We start from the raw sequence: 12,500 nt of genomic DNA, 5'->3' as shown, positions 1-12,500 counted from the left end.
ACACACACACACACACACTGTGTTTTTATTCCTGTCTGTTGACTTTGACAGTAACACTGTCTGTCTTTGTATATCTGCAGGGAGCAGTGAGGGTTCAGAACTCAGTGAAGAGATGTCCTGGCCAGCCTTTGAGAGGTAAGTCTGAACGCGCACACACACACACGATGATGTGTGAAGCTCTTTGACCAAAGCCTAGCCCACAGGCAAGCAGCACTTACTTCCTTGTGAGCTGCTGTTCTACTAGCCTGTCTCTCTGGCTCCATGATAGTGTGACCGAGATGCTTTGGTAATGTGTAGGCTGAACACAGTCTAGTGGTGTGCAGATGACCGGGGTTCAAACCCAGTAACTGGTCACATAAGCCCTTATGTCCGAGCGTCCGTTGCTTTGTACCAAAAACACCAGTCCTGAAAGAAAAAAACCCGTCCTCAAACCAACCCTTAAAGTTGTGCTAGAATGAGCCGAGCTGAGAGAGCCCAACCTTTTACTGTTCCGTGCCCCCACCCTGTCCCTGTCCTCTGCCGAACAGGACTCGGTTCTATCACTCTCTGGGCCCTGTGACCCGCGTGGCCAGAATCCCCTACAGAGGAGGCCTGAGGCCCAGCAGGTACACACACATTACCACCTCCTCCTCTACACCCCTCTCAACACCCTCGCCCCCTTCTCAATTCTCTCTCCTCCCTGCCATCTGCTGCCCGACTGCCGCCAATATCCGCTCTCTCTGCCCGAGGCCACTGTGCTGGTGTGTGTGTTGAAGGTGGTGGGAGTGTGTGTGTGTGGTATAAACGGGTGGTGGGCCTCTGTGGGTGACTCTCCACTAAACCAGACCATCTTAGCAACACTCTCATTCTCCCTGTATGGCGTCTCTCACACATGCAATGAACCAATATGCAATATGGAGCCTGCAGGTTTTCTAAGAGGTGACAGTGAATTTCCAGTGTACCACACTGCTGGGAGCTCTGCCCTGTGTCAGTCAGGGATGACCTCCCATAGACTTCTATTCTAGCTCCATACAGTTCAGATGGGTGGATTCTCTCACTCTGTCTCTCTCTCTCTTTCATATATACAGTGCCTTCGGAAAGTGTTTAGACCCCTTTACTTTTCCCACATTTTGTTAGGTTACAGCCTTATTCTAAAATGTATTTAAAAAACAATGTGGGTGACTCATCAATCTACACACACTACCACATAATGACAAAGCAAAAATAGGTTTGACATTTTTGCTAATTTATTAAAAATAAAAACATCACATTTACAAGTATTCAGGCCCTTTACTCAGTACTTTGTTGAAGCACCTTTGACAGCGATTACAGCCTCAAGTCTTCTTGGGTATGACGCTACAAGCTTGGCACACCTGTATTTGGGGAGTTTCTCCCATTCTTCTCTGCAGATCCTCCCAAGCTCTGTCAGGTTGGATGGGGAGTGTTGCTGCACAGCTATTTTCAGGTCTCTCCAGAGATGTTTGATGGGGTTCAAGCCCGGGTTCTGGCTGGGCCACTCAAGGACATTCAGACTTGTCCCAAGCCACTCCTGCGTTGTCTTGGCTGTGTGCTTTGGGTTGTTGTCCTGTTGGAAGGTGAACCTTCACCCCAGTCTGAGGTCCTGAGTGCACTGGAGCAGGTTTTCATCAAGAATCTCTATGTACTTTGCTTCATTCATCTTTGCCTTGAGCCTGACTAGTCTCCCAGTCCCTGCTGCTGAAAAACGCCACCACCATGCTTCACCGTAGGGATGGTGCCAGGTTTCCTCCGGACATGACGCTTGACATTCAGTTCAAAGAGTTGAATCTTGGTTTCATCAGACCAAAGAATCTTGTTGCTCATGGTCTGAGAAACTTTAGCTATCTTTTGGCAAACTCCAAGTGGGCTGTCGTGTGCCTTTTACTGAGGAGTGGCTTCCGTCTGGCTACTCTACCATAAAGACCTGATTGGTGGAGTTCTGCAGTGATGGTTGTCCTTCTGGAAGCTTCTCCCATCTCCACAGAGGAACTCTAGAGCTCTGTCAGAGTGACCGTCAGGTTCTTGGTCACTTCTCTGATCAAGGCCCTTCTCCCCCGATTGCTCAGTTTCGCTGGGCGGCCAGCTCTAGGAAGAGTCTTGGTGGTTCCAAACTTCTTCCATTTAAGAATGATGGCCACTGTGTTCTTGAGGACCTTAAATGCTGCAGAAATGTTTACACTTCCCCAGATCTGTGCCTCAACACAATCCTGTCTCGGAGCTCTGCGGACAATTCCTTCAACCTCATTGCTTGGTTTTTGCTCTGACATGCACTGTCAACTTAGATTGTAAACTGTCATGGCAAAACATGTAGATTCAATGGTTGTAAAGATGGGGAGAAGTCTGTCCATAATAAGGTGATGCTCTGCTTTTTTGACACCACACTCCAATAAGCAAGTCCTGCAGGCTCAAGTTTTGTCTTGATTATTGTCCAGTAGTGTGGTCAAGTGCTGCAAGGAAAGACCTAGTTAAGCTGGAGCTGGTCCAGAACAGAGCGGCACGTCTTGCTCTTTATTGTAATCGGGGGGCTGGTATAAATACTATGCATGCCAGTCTCTCTTGGTTAAGAGTTGAGGATAGACTGACTGCATCATCACTTCTTTTTATAAGAACAAATGTGTTGAAAATCTCATTGTTTGCATAGTCAACTTACACACAGCTCTGACACACACACACTTACCCCACCAGACATGCCACCAGGGGTCTTTTCACAGTCCCCAAATACAGAACAAATTCAAGACAGCTTACCATATTGTATAGAGCCATTATTGCATGGACCTCCATTCCATCTTATATTGCTTAATTGAACAGATAAAACAACACCTCACAGCACAACACGCCTCCGCTATTTGACTTAGATCGCTTGTGTGTATGTATTGATATGTAGGCTAGGTGTGCCTTTTTGTAAAAGTAAAAAAAATTTAAAAACCGCTTAAAAAAAAAGTTTTTATGTAGTTCTGTCTATTAATGTTCTGTATTTTGTCATGTTTTGTGTGGACCCCAGGAAGAGTAGCTGCTGCTTTTGTAACAGCTAATGAAGATCCTAATAAAATACCAAAAACTGTGGGACCTTATATAGACAGGTGTGCCTTTCCAAATCCTCAATTGAATTTACCACAGGTGGATTCCAATTAAGTTGTAGAAACATCTCAAGGGTAATCAATGTAAACAGGATGCACCTGATCTCTACTTCGAGTCTCGTAGCAAAGGGTTTGAATACTTAAGTAAATACGTTTTTTTCCCAGTGTTTTTTTATACATTTTCAAAAATGTTAACCCTATTTTCACTTTGTCATTATTGGGTATTGTATGTAGATTGATTAGGATTTGTTTTCATTTAATCAATTTTAGAGTAAGGCTGTAACGTAACAAAATTAGGAAAAGTCAAGGGGTCTGAATATTTTCCAAATGCACTGTATGCCTCACTGGTGTCCTTCTAGTTCCCACTGGCTGCCCTCTCCTTACTCTCTGTGATCACAGCCAGAAAGACACTGCACTGGAACCTCCCAGACAGGAAAATATATCTGTGGCATTGATTCAAAGCAAGCCAAATACTGCTGCTATACAATTTATTAAATATGCAGATGGTTCCGATATTGATTAATGAGGAAACTTCCCTGCAGATTCCGCTTGGCCCTACGTCAAAGAAAATACTTTCCGAATGTCTGCATGTGTGACTGTCCGTTTTGTGCCTGTGTTTTGCTGTGTGTTTATGTCCTTGTCTCTGTGTGTTGCTGTGTGTTTGTCCTTGTCTCTGTGTCCGTTTGTGCCTGTGTTTTTGGTTTGTGTTTGTCCTTGTCTCTGTGCGTGTGTGTGCTGTGTGTCATAGGGCTGGGCGATATATCGTGAATACCGGTATGGTACCACATACCGGTATGGTACCACATACCGGTATGGATTTTTACAATGCCCTCTAACAGTATTTTGATACTTTGCCAAACTAAATGAAACGTCCAACAACAGACTCACTTTTTTCCTAGTTTGGTTGAATGTAAAACCATCAGAATGGAGAAATCCCATTACGATCACTTAGAATTCATTTGTTTCCTTCCTACTCATAAAACATGATTCAAATATACTGCCATACTGTAAAAAATGTGAAATACTGTGATATTATATTTTGGCCATATCGCCCAGCCGTGTGTGTGTGTGTGTGTGTGTGTGTGTGTGTGTGTGTGTGTGTGTGTGTGTGTGTGTGTGTTTTCGCCGTAAGTGTGTGTTGTAATTCTGCTGTGTTCTCCTCTAGCTCTGCTGAGTCTGAGGAGTTAGCAGTGCACCTGTACCCTGGAGCTGTCACCGTGCAGGGAGTCCTACGACGCAAAACTGTCTTCAAGGAGGGCAAGAAACCCACAGTGAGAACACACACTGCATACATCAAGAACATACTGTACATTGGTGTTTCTATAAATAATAGGGATAAAAATGTCAAATAGTTTGAAATCAAAATTGTTTATGCAGTTCCACTTGTGAACTTAAAATAAAAGTGAATATATGCAAATTGGCCCATAACTCAACTTCCACTCCACCTATACAACCACATCAAATCAAAGTTTATTTGTCACGTGCGCCGAATACAACAGTGAAATGCTTACTTACAGGCTCTAACCAATAGTGCAAAAAAGGTGTTAGGTGAACAATAGGTAGGTAAAGAAATAAAACAACAGTAAAAAGACAGGCTATATACAGTAGTGAGGCTATAAAAGTAGCGAGACTACATACAGACACCGGTTAGTCTGGCTGATTGAGGCAGTATGTAGATATGGTTAAAGTGACTATGCATATATGATGAACAGAGAGTAGCAGTAGCGTAAAAGAGGGGTTGGTGGGTGGCGGGACACATTGCAGATAGCCCGGTTAGCCAATGTGCGGGAGCACTGGTTGGACGGCCCAATTTAGGTAGTATGTACATGAATGTATAGTTATAGTGACTATGCATATATGATAAACAGAGAGTAACAGCAGCGTAAAAAGAGGGTTTGGGGTGGCTTGGGGGGGGCACCCAATGCAAATAGTCCGAGTAGCCATTTGATTACCTGTTCAGGAGTCTTATGGCTTGGGGGTAAAAACTGTTGAGAAGCCTTTTTGTCCTAGACTTGGCACTCCGGTACTCTTGCCATGCGGTAGTAGAAAGAACAGTCTATGACTGGGGTGGCTGGGGTCTTTGACAATTTTTAGGGCCTTCCTCTGGCACGGCCTGGTGTAGAGGTCCTGGATGGCAGGCAGCTTAGCCCCAGTTATGTACTGGGCCGTACGCACGACCCTCTAGTGCCTTGCGGTCAGAGGCCGAGCAATTGCCGTACCAGGCAGTGATGCAACCAGTCAGGATGCTCTCAATGTTGCAGCTGTAGAACCTTTTGAGGATCTCAGGACCCATGCCAAATCTTTTTAGTTTCCTGAGGGGGAATAGACTTTGTCGTGCCCTCTTCACGACTGTCTTGGTGTGTTTGGACCATTCTAGTTTGTTGTTGATGTGGACACCGAGGAACTTGAAGCTCTCAACCTGCTCCACTACAGCCCCGTCGATGAGAATGGGGGCGTGCTCGGTCCTCCTTTTCCTGTAGTCCACAATCATCTCCTTAGTCTTGGCTACGTTGAGGGATAGTTTGTTATTCTGGCACCACACGGCCAGGTCTCTGACCTCCTCCCTATAGGCTGTCTCGTTGTTGTCTGTGATCATGCCTACCACTGTTGTGTCGTCTGCAAACTTAACCTCTATGGGCTAGGTGGGACGCTTGCGCCCCACCTACTCAACAGCCAGTGTAATCCCGTGGCGCGTTATTCAAATTCCTCAAAAATGCAAAAACTTCAATTTTTCAAACATATGACTATTTTACACCATTTTAAAGACAAGACTCTCGTTAATCTAACCACACTGTCCGATTTCAAAAAGGCTTTACAACGAAAGCAAAACATTAGATTATGTCAGCAAGGTACCCAGCCAGAAATAATCAGACACCCATTTTTCAAGCTAGCATATAATGTCACAAAAACCAAAACCACAGTTAATAACCTGTTAGGGCTAGGGGGCAGTATTGACACGGCTGGATAAAAAAACATACCCGATTTAATCTGGTTACCACTCCTACCCAGTAACTAGAATATGCATATACTTATTACATATGGATAGAAAACACCCTACATTTTCTAAAACTGTTTGAATGGTGTCTGTGAGTATAACAGAACTCATTTGGCAGGCAAAACCCTGAGACATTTTCTGACAGGAAGTGGATACCTGATGTATTGTATTACCTTTAAACCTATCCCATTGAAAAACACAGGGGCTGAGGAATATTTTGGCACTTCCTATTGCTTCCACTAGATGTCACCAGCCTTTACAAAGTGTTTTGAGTCTTCTGGAGGGAGATCTGACCGAACAAGAGCCATGGAACGATGATGGCCCATTAGACACCTGGCGCGCGAGTTCATGTTGGGTACCCTCGTTCCAATAAGTTATAAAAGAGTATGCATTCGTCCACCTTGAATATTATTCATGTTCTGGTTAAAAAAGGCCCTAATGATTTATGCTATACAACGTTTGACATGTTTGAACGAACGTAAATATATTTTTTTCCCCTCGTTCATGACGAGAAGTCCGGCTGGCTTAGATCATGTGCTAACAAGACGGAGATTTTTGGACATAAATGATGAGCTTTTTTGAACAAAACTACATTCGTTATGGACCTGTGATACCTGGAAGTGACATCTGATGAAGAGAATCAAAGGTAATGGATTATTTACATAGTATTTTCGATTTTAGATCTCCCCAACATGACGTCTAGTCTGTATCGCAACGCGTATTTTTCTGGGCGCAGTGCTCAGATTATTGTAAAGTGTGATTTCCCAGTAAGGTTATTTTTAAATCTGGCAAGTTGATTGCGTTCAAGAGATGTAAATCTATAATTCTTTAAATGACAATATAATATTTTACCAATGTTTTCTAATTTTAATTATTTAATTTGTGACGCTGACTTGACTGCCGGTTATTGGAGGGAAACGATTTCCTCAACATCAATGCCATAGTAAAACGCTGTTTTTGGATATAAATATGAACTTGATAGAACTAAAAATGCATGCATTGTCTAACATAATGTCCTAGGAGTGTCATCTGATGGAGATTGTAAAAGGTTAGTGCATCATTTTAGCTGGTTTTATGGTTTTGGTGACCCTGTCTTTGAATTGACAAAACATTACACACAACTCTTGTAAATGTACTGTCCTAACATACTCTAAATTTATGCTTTCGCCGTAAAACCTTTTTGAAATCGTAAAACGTGGTTAGATTAAGGAGATGTTTATCTTTCAAAGGGTGTAAAATAGTTGTATGTTTGAAAAATTTGAATTTTGACATTTATTTGGATTCAAATTTGCCGCTCTTGAAATGCACCTGCTGTTGATGGAGTGCACCACGGGTGGGACGCTAGCGTCCCACCTAGCCCATAGAGGCTAAATGCAGCACTAACCTTTGATCTTCATCAGATGACACTCCTAGGACATTATGTTATACAATACATGCATGTTTTGTTCAATCAAGTACATATATCAAAAACCAGCTTTTTACATTAGCATGTGACGTTCACCGAACACTTCCGGTGAATTTACTAAATTACTCACGATAAACGTTCACAAAAAACATAATTATTTTAAGAATTATAGATACAGAACTCCTTTATGCAATCGCGGTGTCCGATTTTAAAATAGCTTTACGGTGAAAGCACATTTTGCAATATTCTGAGTAGATAGCTCGCCATCACGGGCTAGCTATTTTGACACCCACCAAGTTTGGTACTCACCAAACTCAGATATACTATAAGAAAAATTGGATTATCTTTGCTGTTCTTCGTCAGAATGCACTCCCAGGACTTCTACTTCAATAACAAATGTTGGTTTGGTTCCAAATATTCCATAGTTATATCCAAATAGCGGCGTTTTGTTCGTGCGTTCAAGACACTATCCGAAGGGTGACGCGCCCGGCGCGAATCGTGACAAAAAATTTCAAAATATTCCATTACCGTACTTCGAAGCATGTCAAACGCTGTTTAAAATAAATTTGTATGCGATTTTTCTCGTAAAATAGCGATAATATTCCGACCGGGAAACCCTGTTTTCGTTCAAAGACTCAAAGTTGAAAATGGAGTCGTCTTTTGCACGCCATTGTTCTCAGATCGACCACTTACCAAATGCGCTACTGTTTTTCAGCCAGAGACTGCAAAGTCATCATTCAACGTTCTGGCGCCTTCTGAGAGCCTATGGGAGCCTTAGGAAGTGTCACATTACAGCAGAGATCCTTTGTTTTGGATAGAGATGACAAAGAAGGCCAAGAAATGGTCAGACAGGGTACTTCCTGTACAGAATCTTCTCAGGTTTTGGCCTGACATTTGAGTTCTGTTATACTCACAGACACCATTCAAACAGTTTTACAAACTTTGGAGTGTTTTCTATCCAAAGCTACTAATTATATGCATATTCTAGTTTCTGGGCAGGAGTAATAACCAGATTAAATCGGGTACGTTTTTTATCCGGCCGTGAAAATACTGCCCCCTATCCATAACAAGTTAATAGGTTGAAGACATTTAGCTCCTGTTGGACTGGGGGCCCATCCTGGGTCTCAATTGGTAGGTGTCGCGGGGTGGTAGTGGATTTCTTCTTACCCCAACGTATGCGCGAACCCTCTTACGTGCTGGGAGTGTTGGCCTCGATGTTGTCCCCGGTGTCCCCGCCCTCTGTTTTAGATAAAACGCTCAGCGTTGGTAGAGGAGCCAGAGTTAGCCTGTCTGTGGATAGTCGGTCTGACAGAGGAACTCGGTGTCTGTCATCGGCTTGTTTCTTCCGGTTTTGTGGTTTCTTGTGCTCAGGATCTCGCCAGAGGTATATTGGTCTGTTCTTTCCTTCCAAATCTCGTATATACTTCTTGATTTTCCTCTCCTTCGGTTCAGTCGTAAACTTTTAATGAGATCATCCAGTTTGATAGGGTCATTAACTTCTTGGGGCTATGTGGGACGCTAGCGTGCCACCCGTGGTGCACCCTATCAACAGCAGGTGCATTTCAAGAGCGGCAAATTTGAAACCAAATAAATGTCAAAATTCACATTTTTCAAACATACAACTATCTTACACCCTTTGAAAGATAAACATCTCCTTAATCTAACCACGTTGTCCGATTTCAAAAAGGTTTTACGGCGAAAGCATAAAGTTAGATTATGTTAGGAGAGTACATTGACAATAGCTGTGTGTAATGTTTTGTCAATTCAAAGACAGGGTCACCAAAACCATAAAACCAGCTAAAATGATGCACTAACCTTTTACAATCTCCATCAGATGACACTCCTAGGACATTATGTTAGACAATGCATGCATTTTTAGTTCTCTCAAGTTCATATTTATATCCAAAAACAGCGTTTTACTATGGCATTGATGTTGAGGAAATCGTTTCCCTCCAATAACCGGCAGTCAAGTCAGCACCACAAATTAAATAATTAAAATTAGAAAACATTGGTAAAATATTATATTGTCATTTAAAGAATTATAGATTTACATCTCTTGAACGCAATCAACTTGCCAGATTTAAAAATAACCTTACTGGGAAATCACACTTTGCAATAATCTGAGCACTGCGCCCAGAAAAATATGCTTTGCTATACAGACAAACGGCCATGTTGGAGAGATCTAAAATCGAAAATACTATGTAAATAATCCATTACCTTTGATTCTCTTCATCAGATGTCACTTCCCGGAATCCCAGGTCCATAACGAATGTAGTTTTGTTCAAAAAAGCTCATCATTTATATCCAAAAAGATCCGTGTTGTTAGCACATGATCTAAGCCAGCCGGACTTCTCGTCATGAACGAGGGGAAAAAATATATTTACGTTCGTTCAAACATGTCAAACGTTGTATAGCATAAATCATTAGTGCCTTTTTTACCCAGAACATGAATAATATTCAAGGTGGACGAATGCATTCTCTTTTATAACGTATTGGAACGAGGGTACCCAACATGAACTCGCGCGCCAGAGTCTAATCGGCCATCATCATGGCTCTTGTTCGGTCAGATCTCACAGTAAAAGACTCAAAACACTTTGTAAAGGCTGGTGACATCTAGTGGAAGCAATAGGAAGTGCCAAAACATTAATCAACCCCTGTGTGTTTCAATGGCATAGGCTTAAAGGTAATTCAACACATCAGGTATCCACTTCCTATCAGAAAATGTCTCAGGGTTTTGCCTGCCAAATGAGTTCTGTTATACTCACAGACACCATTCAAACAGTTTTAGAAACTTTAGGGTGTTTTCTATCCATATATAATAAGTATATGCATATTCTAGTTACTGGGTAGGATTAGTAACCAGATTAAATCGGGTACGTTTTTTTATCCAGCCGTGAAAATACTGCCCCCTAGCCCCAACAGGTTAAGCTCATCTCGTAGAGCTTGTTGTGAATTTTCAACTGAGGTTGCAATCTCAGTAATATCCTTTTAAGTTGTTCAATGATCAGAGTCAGCAGGTTAATTAAACAGCTCGACATCAAATGCGCATCCAACAATTATTTTCTAATGCGCATCCAACAAGTAGCATGTAAAGTTATTGAAGAACGACGTTAATGACAGTATCGATTTTAGATTTTAAGTATCAAGGTAAGGTGATTCTTTCGGTTAGAAGCTTTCACATACATTATTTTGGGTTGTGTGCCCATTTTCACGCCGTTACATACAGTGAGGGGGGAAAAGTATTTGATCCCCTGCTGATTTTGTACATTTGTCCACTGACAAAGACATGATCAGTCTATAATTTTAATGTTAGGTTTATTTGAACAGTGAGAAACAGAATAACAAAAAAAATTCCTGAAAAACCCATGTCAAAAATGTTATAAATTGATTTGCATTTTAATGAGGGAAATAAGTATTTGACCCCTCTGCAAAACATGACTTAGTACTTGGTGGCAAAACTCTTGTTGGCAATCAGAGGTCAGACGTTTCTTGTAGTTGGCCACCAGGTTTGCACATATCTCAGGAGGGATTTTGTCCCACTCCTCTTTGCAGATCTTCTCCATGTCATTAAGGTTTCGAGGCTGACATTTGGCAACTCGAACCTTCAGCTCCCTCCACAGATTTTCTATGGGATTAAGATCTGGAGACTGGCTAGGCCACTCCAGGACCTTAATGTGCTTCTTCTTGAGCCACTCCTTTGTTGCCTTGGCCGTGTATTTTGGGTCATTGTCATGCTGGAATACCCATCTACGACCCAATTTCAATGCCCTGGCTGAGGGAAGGAGGTTCTCACCCAAGATTTGACGGTACATGGCCCCGTCCATCGTCCCTTTGATGCGGTGAAGTTGTCCTGTCCCCTTAGGAGAAAAACACCCCCAAAGCATAATGTTTCCACCTCCATGTTTGACGGTGGGGATGGTGTTCTTGGGGTCATAGGCAGCATTCCTCCTCCAAACACGGCGAGTTGAGTTGATGCCAGAGAGCTCCATTTTGGTCTCATCTGACCACAACACTTTCACCAGTTGTCCTCTGAGTCACTCAGATGTTCATTGGCAAACTTCAGACGGGCATGTATATGTGCTTTCTTGAGCAGGGGGACCTTGCGGGCGCTGCAGGATTTCAGTCCTTCACGGCGTAGTGTGTTACCAATTGTTTTGTTGGTGACTATGGTCCCAGCTGCCTTGAGATCATTGACAAGATCCTCCCGTGTAGTTCTGGGCTGATTCCTCACTATTCTCATAATCATTGCAACTCCACGAGGTGAGATCTTGCATGGAGCCCCAGGCCGAGGGAGATTGACAGTTATTTTGTTTCTTCCATTTGCGAATAATCGCACCAACTGTTGTCACCTTCTCACCAAGCTGCTTGGCGATGGTCTTGTAGCCCATTCCAGCCTTGTGTAGGTCTACAATCTTGTCCCTGACATACTTGGAGTGCTCTTTGGTCTTGGCCATGGTGGAGAGTTTGGAATCTGATTGATTGATTGCTTCTGTGGACAGGTGTCTTTTATACAGGTAACAAGCTAAGATTAGGAGCACTCCCTTTAAGAGTGTGCTCCTAATCTCAGCTCGTTACCTGTATAAAAGACACCATGGTGCCAGAAATCTTTCTGATTGAGAGGGGGTCAAATAATTATTTCCCTCATTAAAATGCAAATCAATTTATAACATTTTTGACATGCGTTTTTCTGGATTTTTTTGTTGTTATTCTGTCTCTCACTGTTCAAGTAAAATTATAGACGGATAATTTCTTTGTCAGTGGGCAAATGTACAAAATCAGCAGGGGATCAAATACTTTTTTCCCTCACTGTAAGGAGATACGAAATGTTACGTAGTTGCACAGCATTTCTGAGATCTCTATACAAAAAGCTGTCTGGCAGCTAGATCAAGGATTCTTATAAGTTTAATGTCCAATGTAACTGATTCATGCTTTATCAACACTGACTGTACAAAAAAAACACATTTAAGAACACATTCTTAATATTGAGTTGCACCCCCTTTTGCCCTCAGACCAGCCTAAATTCATT

The 12,500-nt window shown here is 42.4% G+C and overlaps 1 protein-coding gene across 8 annotated transcripts in view; it reads left to right on the top strand.

Moving 5' to 3' along the window:
• LOC106584283 (ras-specific guanine nucleotide-releasing factor RalGPS2) overlaps positions 1 to 12,500 on the top strand; it is a 158,425-nt gene that overhangs the window by 131,947 nt on the left and 13,978 nt on the right. For 7 of the 8 annotated variants that reach the window (XM_045706124.1, XM_045706125.1, XM_014169354.2 and 4 more), the window contains 3 exons: positions 81 to 135; positions 528 to 605; positions 4,240 to 4,345. In XM_045706124.1, the coding sequence (XP_045562080.1) occupies positions 81 to 135; positions 528 to 605; positions 4,240 to 4,345 (239 nt within the window). The remainder of the gene's footprint in view (positions 1 to 80; positions 136 to 527; positions 606 to 4,239; positions 4,346 to 12,500) is intronic. The other variant, XM_045706127.1, reaches the window with a different exon arrangement.

The sequence above is a fragment of the Salmo salar genome, chromosome ssa23, assembly GCF_905237065.1.
Source record: "Salmo salar chromosome ssa23, Ssal_v3.1, whole genome shotgun sequence".
Classification (NCBI taxonomy): Eukaryota; Metazoa; Chordata; class Actinopteri; order Salmoniformes; family Salmonidae; genus Salmo; species Salmo salar.
The sequence above is the reverse complement of the archived record's forward strand: the minus strand, read 5'-3'. Positions and strand labels throughout refer to the sequence as shown.